This window comes from Doryrhamphus excisus, linkage group LG2 (genome assembly GCF_037039965.1).
Source record: "Doryrhamphus excisus strain RoL-2023G ecotype Guam linkage group LG2, RoL_Dexc_Guam_v1.1, whole genome shotgun sequence".
Classification (NCBI taxonomy): domain Eukaryota; kingdom Metazoa; phylum Chordata; class Actinopteri; order Syngnathiformes; family Syngnathidae; genus Doryrhamphus; species Doryrhamphus excisus.
The window spans coordinates 5487089-5499919 of NC_136358.1; the positions used below are offsets into that span (position 1 = coordinate 5487089).

Below are 12831 nucleotides of genomic sequence, written 5' to 3' on the forward strand. Positions count from 1 at the left end.
ATGAATATTAATGTATGCATTAATAACCATTGAATCGTGTCATATTGAATCTTATCGAATTGTTCTGTTTTTAAAATTTTCTGTTTTTAAATTTTTGAATCGCATGTTAACCCGTTTAACAGATATTCGCATCCCTCCTTATTATAGATGTAAACAAAACTATAACTGCGACTACCTGCAATTAATTGAGTTAACATGGACAAAATGATTAATCAACAACATTTTTGATTGACATCCCTAGTCAAGACACACATCAGCTTTATGTTATATACACATTTCCCCACTGAGGGACGAATAAAGGCATATCTTAATCTTAATTTTAAGTTTATACAAAAAAGAACTACAGTTCCCATGATGCTTAGCATGCCGTACCAGGAAGTAGGTCCGAATTAGACTCTACAGTTTTGATAGAAGTCATATAAAGTGATTGTGTTACTGCAGCTTCTACTTGGACATTAACACGGCAGCAGCTGTTGAACTCATATGGAAAAAAAACAGTTACACGTCACCAGTGGGTGATGCAGGGAACACGAGGTACAGGTATGATTGCAAGGTTTGTAGTGTGCACAAAGCACTGTCGACCCACAGTACATAGGATTAGTTTTACCATCATTAAACACACAAAATGTATCAAATTGGCGCCGATGCAATTATCCGATGCTGCTGTAATGTGGCCCTTGTGGAAAAAATTTGGACATCCCCGATTGAGTGGTTTAAGTACTTATTCATAGTACACATAATCAGTAACAACGATCAGGACATTCAAATGCAGCAATGAAGTTCCCCTCAGACATTTCTAACCAACATCAAAAGTACATGTATGTAAATTAAAAAGGTGTATTTAATTAGAAGAAACAAACTTAAATCCATTTAAAAAGAACCAAGGCGTTTATATAGTGTCACTTTTTAAATATAAACAATATTTCTTCATTTTCCAGATGTGCCACATGAAAATATAGCAGCAATTTATTGAGGCTATAATTTAAATTCAGTCTACTTCAACTAGAGTCCAATCACAGGAAATGTGATGTGCTATCTCCAGATGGGCCGATGTCCTGGGTCCTTGTTGAAGCTGCTGCTGCTCTGCTTGTGGCTTTTAGGGGAAGTGAAGGAGTAGGGTGGCTTGGTGCTCTGAGTCTTCTTCAGCACCGAAGAGGAGGAAGACGAGGAGGAGGACGATGGGTGAGGGTGGTCAGCAGATGTGGAGGTGGTGGTGACTCTAAGGGAGGTTGTTTTGGTGAGGGGGGAGGCAGGGCTAGATAGGGGTGCAGACTGAGACGCAGATTTGGGGACAGTGGGTCGAGGCAGGGTGGCGTGTGTTTTTCTGAAAGATGAAGAGGCGGTGCTTCGAGCGAAACCCGGGCTCAATGAGGGGGGGGTGCCTTTGTGTAAAGGCGTGGCAGGAGCACTGAGACTGGCACCGCTCCCTAGAGCCCGCAATGTGGAGCGGCATATCTTCTCTTCTGACTTTCGGACCAGTGGCTTCCTTTGCAAGTCCTGATTTCGAGAATTTTGTTCCTTTGAATCCTTGTGGAGGCTGGAGTGTCGGGATGAGGGGTCAGTGGAGGCTTTCTCCGCGGGGGGCTTTTGAGAGGCCGGTGTTCCTCTACTTGTCCTTGAGATGGGCACCACCCTCCTCATGTTCTGGTTCTCAGAGCTGTTGAGGGTGCGTACCTGTCTGGGTTTGATCCCGGTTTTGGAGGTAGTGGCATGGCTTTTTGTGGAAGTTTTGGCCAACGTTGCTTCCTTGCCCACATGACAAAATGCCGACTTCTTGCGTTTGTCAACGATTGACAACCCGCTGAGAGTTTTGGACCCCTGCAATTCTGCTTCTGGACTGACTGCTTCTTGACGAGTGGTGAGTTCGGGTGTCGCAGGAGCAGTTGAAGGGGTGACGCAGATTTGCGAGGAAGGCACTGGTTGGCTGCTGATGGGTTCAGACTTGCTATTGGGTGGATGTTGTCGTTCTGAAGGCGTGTGCTTAGCCGGGGCAGAGGAGGAGGGGTCACTTACTCCTTGGTTGTACACTTTCTCGCCCGCCGCCTCGCACACACCCGTCACGCACCACACGACAACTTTATCTTCGTTATCCCCTTCCACGTCCCTAACGGTGACATCATTTTGGTCGCCGTGGAGACGAGTGCTTCTGTGCGACACGTCCTCTGCCCAGCGGCCAGCAATGGTTGGGACCTCATTGAAGGCCTTCAGTTCAGGAACCAGACAGTGCTTCTCTAAAAGCACGGCCATGTTCTTGTTGTTGTTAGCTGCGCTGCAGTTGTCAACGTCAACCGCTGGAGACATTTGGCATTTGTTGCATTCCGAAAGTGACAACTTGGAGCCAAAGACCGAACTGAGGTCATCTTTGCCATTGTTGTTCAAGTCGGACATAACGTCCTCTTGGCTTATCGTGGTGCTAACATGCGTCAGATGATCATTGAGGTTTGTCGGGCCTGTCGGTCTGAGGGATAGATTCTCAGGAGGCACCTTTGACGCTGATGACACCTGGTGGTTTTCAGCGGCGAATGTGAAGAGCGTGCTCAATTCACGGTCTCCTGCAAGCGATGGCGAGGTGGACGGCGAGTGTCTGGATCGTCGCAAGCTACCTGCACGTCCCCGTGGAGTGAACAAGCTGCTGGAAAATGGGCGGGACTTTGGCGAGAGGAGCTCCAGCAGCATGCTAGCCTTGTCATGGCGCAATATGGCTGCTGAGAGGTCAGTCTCGCTGCTACAGTGCACGCCGATGGCACCACCCACCTGCAACACCCGCAGGACAATCATTTTTTCCCCTCGTTCAAATTTTTGTGTATATTTGTGTGGTTCTACCTCCTCGCCACCGGCCCAGGAATGTCTTTTCTGCTCTTCCAGAACTTGTAACCGACTGCGTCTGACTGCCTCCTTTGCTTCTCGCTCTTTGTTGTCCTTTTATGACCAAATAATAAAGCTTAAAATGAATTATTATTACATTTTGTAGCTTAAACTGGCTTGAGGACTACCTTGACGGCATTGGTGAACTTGCAGCAGAAACCATGAAGGACGCCAAAGCAGTCATCCAGACGAAACGTTTCACTGTCCTCACAGAAGAAGTCTATCAGTTCATTGGCTTGTTTCTTCAGCAGCTGCTGGCCACTTCGCAGCGAGCACAGAGAAGCTGTTGCACGCTAAGATGACAAAACAAACACAAAACAAACACAAATGAGCTGAAGTACAGGTTCTAAGTTCTAGGAGTCGGTACCTGTAGGAAGCTGTCCAGTTGCTGCAGGAGCTCTGTGTCCATCTGGACACTTTCCTCCACTGAGCGCGTGCGGGATGTCAGCCACTGCAGTTCACTGTCCAGCGTCTCCACAGAGATCCTTTATGAAAGAAGTGTTTTACTAAAGAAGATTAAAATAAAGCCACAAGGGGGTGCTGTTTCTCACCTGGACGCAGCCTGAACATGAAGCAACTTCAATGGGAACTCTAACAGCTTCTCATCTTTTTTCTGAGCTTCCTGAGAAGATTAACTCAAATGAGTCCAACTGAGCTCAGTTGTCAGTGTGTTTTGTTGTTTTTGTTACTGACCAGAGCCACAAAGTGTAGCAAGTTCATCCCCGGTTTGTTGGCTTTGGTGTCAGCCAGAGACAAAAGGGAGGACAGCTTGAAGCCCGCTGCGTTGCCGCCATAGCCCCCCTGAAAGACATCTGGACTCAACCACACAAATGCCACAGCACTTCCTGATCTTACACATGCTCTTACTTACGGCGTTCAGGATGTTCCCAGCCTGCAGCACCAGGTGGAGGACGGCATGAAGCTCCTGGCAACCCAGCACCTCTGGAGGGGGATAAGATGGAGCGTGTTGAGGACTTCATTCACACGTGAATAAAAATAGCCAGGCTGTGTGAATATGCTGGGAAAAGGTGGTGATGATGATGATGATGATGATGGTAATGTGGGGGTGTAACCTTTCGTTGCTGAGCGAAGTGCACTGATGTTGCCCCTCATGGCCTCGCATGCACTGGGGAACTCCTCCTTCAACAACATGGACTCGATGCGTGCCGTGTAACTACAAGAACAGGAACAAGTCAGACACTTGAGGAAGGTGTTAAGTAAGAATCGACCGATACATCGGCCGGCTGATATATCGGGGCCGCTTTGTGTTGCCCCGGCTTGCAGAGGACCCCGCAACACACGTAGTCGCGGTACCCCGCCCCCCACTGTTGAATCAAATCCAGAGCGCGTTTTCACAAGTAATAGTTTGCTTGCTTTTAACACTTTACTAAACCCATCACATTTCACTGGGTGATCGCTAGGCATAACAGTTTAAGTCAGGGGTCCCAAACACGCCAAATGTGGCCCGCAGGACACTAGTTTGAGGCCCCCGCCTTGATATGAAAGTTTAATGTTGATATGGATGCTGTATGGTATCATGTACCCAGAAAAAAATATTACGTTTGATTAATGTTCATGTTAAAGGTTAAATAACTGTTAATAGTTATCCTCCCTATCCGTGTGGAAGTGGTAAGTTTTGGGCTATTTAAGTTTAAAGGAAATAACTTGAAGGCTACCGTTTAGGTCGCTAGCTCTCTAGTTTGCGAGTTAGCATGTGTCTCAAGACCCTGCAGTTGCGCAATATGTTGTAAATAAAAAGAGTATAAATGTGACTATAGTCGTGTTTTGTCATGTCTACAGGGCTCTAATAATGCTTTGTTCATTTTAATCTGAAAAAAATAATTTGTCTACCCACCAACTATATGTGGTTTTTATTATTTGCCGTTTTATTATTATTATTATATTTATTTATTACTGATTGATTTTCTTTATTCTTGATTTGTTTATTTATTTTTCATCTTATTTTGTGCAGAAAAATAAAAATGTAAATTAAGGGATCAAAAGCAGTATCGGCCACAAATATCGACCCAAGCAAAATCGGCCATCGGCTGAAGGTGATGAAAAAAAATCAGCATCGGCCCCCGTAAAAAACATAATGGTCGATCCCTAGTGTAAAGTGGTCAATGATCAGTAGCTCACCTGGGGAGTTGAATCAGCAGGTACATGAAGGCGTCAGCCAATGAGAGCTTGGAGACGTCGCCGCTGTAAGCCTTCATTTTCCTCACCTTGGCAGAATAAAACATGAACACAATTAGCATAAGTGTGTGTCTACCTCTGTGTGAAAACGTATGCGTGGTACAGTTGCCATGTTGTTGTTTACAATTAACGTATCTGCGCTATTGATGCTGGCTGAGCACTGTTCTCCTTAGCGCTATGACAACAGTGGTTCTGTGGCTGCTTTGTTGTGCAATGTCAAAAAACGATCATGTGGTCATGGAGAGATACATTTTTCTTTCCACAAATTTTTCATCATGACAATTTCGTCACTGAGAAAATGTCACCTCATCCGTCTCGGGCAGCAGCTTAAGCAGCTCTCTCAGAGGCTCCACCCCATACGGCTCACTGTTGCCATGGCGAATGTCATCGATGATGGCCTGATTGGATCTGAAAGAGATCATAGTTGTGAAGAAACAGGAAGTGTATCGGTGCTGGGCGGCACGGCACGGTCGAGTGGTTAGCACGCAGACCTCACAGCTAGGAGACCAGGGTTCAATTCCACCCTCGGCCATCTCTGTGTGGAGTTTGCATGTTCTCCCCGTGCATGCGTGGGTTTTCTCCGGGTACTCCGGTTTCCTCCCATATTCCAAAAACATGCTAGGTTAATTGGAGATGGTATGACTGACAAAAGGGCTCACTCCGTACATGCCATTGTTCTATGGAAGTAACAGGTCAAGGTGCTGAAACCAATGCACAGAGTGAACTCTCTTCCTGCATGTTTGGAGGTGGCATACGACGCATGCAAATGGAAATATGAAGTTCACTTTCATTTATTGGGCGGCACGGCGGTCTAGTGGTTAGTGCGCAGCTAGGAGACCAGGGTTCAATTCCACCCTCGGCCATCTCTGTGTGGAGTTTGCATGTTCCAAAAACATGCTAGGTTGATTGGTGACTCCAAATTGTCCATAGGTATGAATGTGAGTGTGAATGGTTGTTTGTCTATATGTGCCCTGTGATTGGCTGGCGACCAAAGACAGCTGGGATAGGCTCCAGCACCCCCCGCGACCCTCGTGAGGAAAAAGCGGTAGAAAATGAATGAATGAATGTATCGGTGCTATGACTGTACAGTGAGGCAGAAGTGATGTCAGCGTTCACATGAGCGCAACGCCTTCACGCCGCCATGCGTCACCATGTTTACTAAACACGCACTGAACACAGCCAACAAACACAGCCGTCATGCAAGAAAGTGCGTAAGACATCACACCGCCGCGGAGATGAGGCTCTTGAAAGCGTACAACATGCCAACATAACACCGGCATGTCGTCTGTGTTTTACCCACAACACCTTCGCAATGAGGGTGAGCAAGTCACATGACTACATGCACATCACTTGAGTGTTACCTTTTGAACTGTTTGAGGAAGATGCCAATGTTCATGCCTCTCTTGTTGTCCAGAATGGAAACCTGTAGATCGACATGTGGACGCCTTCACCTTACACATCATCCTAAACATCATCATCATCGAGCTTCACCTTACCTCAACCTTCGGCTCCCGGAGCGAGCTGCGGACCCACGCTCCTCTGGTGGGTGCGGTCTTAGTGTTTGATTGGCCAAACAGCTCCTCCACCGTGTGGGCGTCAATCTGGTACTGCTGCTGCACCCGCTCTTGGGTCCACAGGTTGGTCCTCCCCCTCACCTGCCAGGAAGTTATCGATGAAAGCAGCCATCGAAATAACTCGAAGCAACAAATGCACACCCCTCAAATTTATGCTACCATTAAAAAAAAAAAAGGGACAGTACTTTATGAATGAAACCTGGATATACCTGTACCTTAGAGTAGTCAGTGTACAGCTTGGATGATGATGGAAAATAATTCAGAACCACCTGGCTGAGTTAACTTTCTGCCGTATTGCCCCATTGCAAGATATATATTAATACATATTATTATATATTAATAATATATATACAATAATAATATATAATATATAATATGTAATAACAATAATAAATAATATATTATATATTATATATAATAAAAATGCGTTCAACTCCATGACATACTGTATAAATCCATACCTGCTCCACTGGGATGGTTTTCCAGAAGAAGCTCCTCACCCTCTTCTTGCTCCTAAGGCCTCCTGTGGTGTCTCCCAGCATAGGGAGCAGCGGAGGAGGAGGAGGAGGAGGCGGTGGTGGTGGTGGAGGCGGAGGTGGTGGTCCCTCCATATTGGTTCTGTCCTCAAGAATCGAGAGTGCCTCGCTGTCATTGGCTGGCGAGATGCTGTCCATCACGTGCATCCTAGCAGCAGACTGCGTAAGAGTGGGGAAGTGGTCCAGGGGCGACAAAGTCACCGAGGTGATGGGCAGGCATGGGAAGGGGAGGAGGACCCGACAGGGAAGTGATGACAAGTCATGGCTTTAGGAACACGTCACACCATCTGGGTTGAATAAAGCAAATAATAAATCATGAAATTACACTTCCCATCATGCTTTGCTGTCAAACCATGAAAGTCAGTTAAAAACTGACATTTGTCAGGGAAGTTCTGCATGCTGGTTGTTATTTAAACTCAATTCCCATTAAACTTGCTGCGATTCATATACAACATCAGGGATTGAATAGGAACATTCATTTTCATCAGCGGTCACAAACACGCGGCCCGCGGTCCAAATGTGGCCCGCAGGACATTAGTTTGAGGCCCCCGCGCAAGTTTGATATGGATGCTGTATGGTATCATGTACTAAATATTACGTTTGATTAATGTTCATGTTAAAGGTTAAATAACTGTTAATAGTTATCCTCCCTATCCATGTGGAAGTGGTAAGTTTTTGGCTTTTTAAGTTTAAAGGAAATAACTTGGAGGCTACCGTTTAGGTCGCTAGCTCTCTAGTTTGCGAGTTAGCATGTGTCTCAAGACCCTGCAGTTGCGCAATATGTTGTAAATAAAAAAAGTATAAATGTGACTATAGTCGTGTTTTGTCATGTCTACAGGGCTCTAATAATGTTTTGTTAATTTGAATCTGAAAAAAATAATTTGTCTACCCACCAACTATATGTGGTTTCTTAAGTTTTTATTATTTGCCGCTTTATTATTATTATATTTATTTATTACTGATTGATTAATTTTCTTTATTCTTGATTTGTTTATTTATTTTTCATCTTATTTTGTGTAGAAAAATAAAAAGTAAGATATTTGAGAACAGTGGAATGTTTTATCAGAGCTTTTATTGTAGAAAATTGGAACCAAAGCAAAGTTTATTTATTTTTCTGTTTTTAATAAATGTGTTTTTTTGTTTTTTTTGGAAAACCTGATGCGGCCCAGCCTCGCCCCGAGACCCTAGCTCCAGTGGCCCCCAGGTAAATTGAGTTTGAGACCCCTGATTTACATTATGACACAGTAACAAATGACTTGTAAAAATCCACTTATAGCAGGCGGACTTTCACTGTGTTGACACATTAACTCACATCATTTGCAAGCCTCCATGAAAGTTTAGCATTTACTTAGAACGTGCACGTGTGTGTCTGTGTGTGCATACGTGCACGCGCCCCTCAAACCTGCCTAGCTTGTTTTTTTCTCAGCACATGCAAACATCTTTCTTCATCCTCCTCACATCATTTACACTCTCACACCACTAACACTCTCAGCAGGTTGGTGTCACATGAGCCCAAACACATCGAAGCGGCCATCTTTTTTCATATTTGTTTCATCTTCTTCTCATCTCTGTTCACTGATAAGTCATTCATACACACACATACAGGGACATTCCCCATTGTGAAGTTCCGGAAGCATGTGGAAAATGATCTATACTTACTGTAGACTCATTTAAGAGGAGTGTGTATTTGATTAACCAGGTTTTGCCATTTAATAAATTGTGCCTTTTTGAGCTGCTTCTGATGCATCAGTCAGGTCATACTGTAAATCTAATCCTGAATTTCCTTAAAAATATAAATTTGAATTTTTTTTTTAGCTGAATGCACAGAAACATGTGACTATTTTGTACAGTATGCCAAGTTTTCATTCCTTTTTAAGTGCTGAAATACTACAAAAATACGTTCAATAGGGTTTTGTATGGGCAATTAGCGCATAGGAGAAAATGTGTGTTGTATAGATGTCAGGGTTGGTGTTGCCATGTGCTGCCATGACAACCAACATGGCATGCTTCTGATCGCCCTGGTAACAGACCGACTTATAAACAATGATGGTTTGTTTACTCGGCCGACGACAAAATCAGGGCCAGTGTGTGTGTTTGTAGGCCACACAATGGCCTCCTCCTGATTGGTTGTCAAAGTAAATGAAAGTGACAGGAGCCAATCTGAAGACCAGATGACATCATTCAATTCAAACGTAAAAAAATAGTCAGGGCCCCTGCTCACGAGGGGCCTCCGATATGATTTGCATTTTGCTTTTACACTTACAACGAGAATGTAAAACTTTTTATTGACATGCTAGTTAGCATGTAGTTGAAATTGCTTATTAATATCTTTACATAAATTATCCAAAGCTACTCATTGATGGTGATTGGTCGGAACTGCTATGTGAACATATGAAATGTGTACACTTGTTAGCGCCTCTCTGCTGGCCTAATTATCATCCTTTGCTCCGCATTCCCAAAAGTCAGCACTGACCTGGATGCAGAGAACCCAACAGTGAATTGGACCTTGCATTGTATTGTATTATAATACCTTGTATTGATGGTGGTCTGCATGTGAGGCCGAAGCTTGTAGACCAGAGATATGAACCAGGCAAGTGGCAAGTCTGATGAACTGGGGAAGGAATATACAATGAGCACATTAAGAGCTTAAACGGGATTGTTCTGGTCTGACGGAACATGCCGTCCATCCACTCCTCGCATTCACGCCCGGGAACTTAACACCAAGCTGGAACGTCAACGTGATACCTCAATTCTGCTTTTCAATTCAGCACTCGCACAACTCTTTGGGAACAGGCAAATATTGACACTACAAATTGATTTGACCTTACACACACACACCTTGAAGACACACGAACGAAGGCCGACTCACGTCACGCGGAAAGATGAAAAATGATGTGGAAGTGTCACATGCAAACAGGCTAAATAAATACTTATTTGATAAGATTATACTGTAATGGGGCGGCACGGCGGTCTAGTGCTTAGCGCGCAGACCTCAAGGGTTCAATTCCACCCTCGGCCATCTCTGTGTGGAGTTTGCATGTTCTCCCCGTGCATGCGTGGGTTTTCTCCGGGTACTCCGGTTTCCTCCCACATTCCAAAAACATGCTAGGTTAATTGGCGACTCCAAATTGTCCATAGGTATGAATGTGAGTGTGAATGGTTGTTTGTCTTTATGTGCCCTGTGATTGGCTGGCCACCAGTCCAGGGTGTACCCCGCCTCTCGCCTGAAGACAACTGGGATAGGCTCCAGCAAAAGAAAAAGCGGTAGAAAATGAATGAATGAATGAATGAATACTGTAATGGTATTATCCTAACTCAACACTCCACCATGATTTATGGCGCCCCCTATGGGTTGTGCTCAACATGTTTTCCAATACAAATATCATTAGAAAAAAAGGTCAATAACTTGCTTGCAAAGAGTGGCCATTTTTAATACATGTGCTTGTCAGGCCCCCTGAAGATGTGTACCAAATTTCATTTCATTTGGACAAAACACTTTAAAGTTATGATGTTTTGTCGAACACATTGAGCTGCGGGAGAAATGCATGCATGCACTTGAATTTCCCTCAGCATCAATAAAGTAGCTCCCAATCTACATGTGTTTTGACATGTTTTCACCCTTTTGTGTGCAGCCATTCAGAAGTAGAAGAGTCAGGACCCACCCTGAGTATATTATGTGTACTAATCCTTACAAAAAAAAAAAAATAAAAAAACCCAACATGTGACAATGTGTTAAAGCAACACATATGGGGGTGGAGAGACAGTTGTTAACATTATTAACACCTTCCAAGCGTCACAAACTTGTGAGGCTGCAGATGATTTGTTGGAAAATGAGTCAAAACCAGATGTCAAGTTGGCTGCTGCAGACTTCTTCTACCATATTATTATTATTATTATTATATAAAAACAAAAAAATTGAATAGGCACATTTGCAGTAATACAATGGACAAAGCTGTCGCCATGGCAACAACAGCAAATGCAACACACAGAATTTTTGCATAAAATTTGTTGTGACAGAGCTGGCCTTTCAAGTCGGGATGCTCTCGTCTCTGGGGTTACGATGAGATCGAGGACAGATATCTCTTTCCAGAACATGGCCTTTAGCATAAATATATTTTTTTTAGATGAATGCAATTTCATTATTTAATGTATGGCTAGCAACTTTAGCTGATTAACATTACTGTATTATGTAAAAAAAAATATATATACAGAATTTTTTAAAGTGGCAAATGCACAAAGGAGGGTGGCACAGTGGTCGAGTGGTTAGCGCGCAGACCTCACAGCTAGGAGACCAGGGTTCAATTCCACCCTCGGCCATCTCTGTGTGGAGTTTGCATGTTCTCCCCGTGCATGCGTGGGTTTTCTCCGGGTACTCCGGTTTCCTCCCACATTCCAAAAACATGCTAGGTTAATTTAATGTGAGTGTGAATGGTTGTTTGTCTATATGTGCCCTGTGATTGGCTGGCCACCAGTCCAGGGTGTACCCAAACTCTCGCCCGAAGACAGCTGGGATAGGCTCCAGCAACCCCCGCGACCCTTGTGAGGAAAAGCGGTAGAAAACGAATGAATGAATGCACAAAGGACACTTTTTGGATGTGTGAAGAAATGAAAAGCTGGCAAAATATGTCATTTTAAACAAGACACATACACCTACAATGTTGCATTTAATACTGTACACTGCAATAAGACTAGGAACACACGAATAGCCTCAGAGATTGTGATCATAAACACAAGTGACAAATATTAGCATAGCTTGGGGCAACAATAAACGTGATAGACAGCTAACAAGTGCAACAGCAAGAATAAACACATACCCCTTCGACTCTTATGTACTTATTTGCAGAAATCAATAATACTGTATATATTGTCTGACAAAACATAGCCGATGTTTGGTGGGGGTATAGCCCTTATAGTGTGTTCTGATATGAATGTCATTAAACGGGCGTATGTGAGCTAGTTGGAAGAAAATGTGAAAATGTGAACGCAGTCTGGTGTCTGCGTTCACCAGCTGTAAGTCCACCAAGTGAACTCACTGCGGCTCTCTGAGACGCGCTATAAAAAGAAGGAAACAGCAGCGAGGAACCCACACGGTTCCACACCCACAAAACATGCAGTGAAACTAACACGACAACTCACCAAGCTGTGACTGGATCCACGGACTCCGAGCGTTCAGCGCAGAACTCCGTTGAAAAAGCGACGAATTTCACATCGACAGTACTCGACAGCTCAGTTCAGTGCATCCTCCTCTCTGGCTGGTGCAGCGGCAAGCAGCAGGGTTAGGACTAGTCCGCATGCGCGAGCGCTCAGGTAGAAAGGAGCCACGCACACACTGTATATGTAAAACGGGTTTACCAAATTAACTCTTTTATACGTGTGTGTGTGTGTGTGTGTGTGTGTGTGTGTGTGTGGCAAAGATAAGACTCGGACGAGCGAGCCCCACCCTTAGCTTCAAACCGACCGCCTTAACGTACACACTCAAACACACTGGGTGAATACATTTACAGAACATATTAATATTACAAGATGTACACATTTTAAAAAAGTGTCCAGCAGGTCTTAACTGATCCTAAACTCTAAGGCAGGGGTCTCAATCTCAATTTACTTGGGGGCCACATCAGGTTTTCAAAAAAAAAAAAAAAAAAAAATTAACAACAAAAAAA

The 12831-nt window shown here is 44.2% G+C and overlaps 1 protein-coding gene across 2 annotated transcripts; it reads right to left on the bottom strand.

The window, feature by feature from the left end:
• Nucleotides 1–114: 114 nt before the first annotated feature.
• LOC131125898 (uncharacterized) lies at nt 115–12455 on the bottom strand. Of its 2 annotated transcripts, XM_058067903.2 has the most exons (15): nt 12308–12455; nt 9702–9782; nt 7097–7458; nt 6558–6716; nt 6423–6484; nt 5367–5469; nt 5005–5090; nt 3939–4039; nt 3737–3807; nt 3559–3666; nt 3417–3487; nt 3233–3350; nt 2994–3158; nt 2824–2919; nt 115–2754 (listed from the first exon to the last, which is right to left on the bottom strand). In XM_058067903.2, exons 3-15 carry the CDS (start codon nt 7316–7318, stop codon nt 1033–1035), a joined length of 3084 nt encoding a protein of 1027 aa, XP_057923886.2. In that variant the 5' UTR covers nt 7319–7458; nt 9702–9782; nt 12308–12455; the 3' UTR covers nt 115–1032. The 2 variants fall into 2 exon arrangements, with proteins under 2 accessions (XP_057923886.2, XP_057923887.2); XM_058067904.2 differs by lacking the exon at nt 9702–9782 and having other exon boundaries at nt 12308–12438.
• Nucleotides 12456–12831: the final 376 nt, after the last annotated feature.

What these genes read in the sequence shown, in the direction of transcription:
- LOC131125898 (XM_058067903.2), bottom strand. Translation starts at nt 7,318, where the DNA reads ATGCACGTGATGGACAGCATCTCGCCAGCCAATGACAGCGAGGCACTC. An exon ending in TGCTACACTTTGTGGCTCTG is followed by an intron (nt 3,488 to 3,558) that starts GTCAGTAACAAA and finishes TAATCTTCTCAG; the next exon opens with GAAGCTCAGAAAAAAGATGA. An exon ending in AGTTCACCAATGCCGTCAAG is followed by an intron (nt 2,920 to 2,993) that starts GTAGTCCTCAAG and finishes TGGTCATAAAAG; the next exon opens with GACAACAAAGAGCGAGAAGC.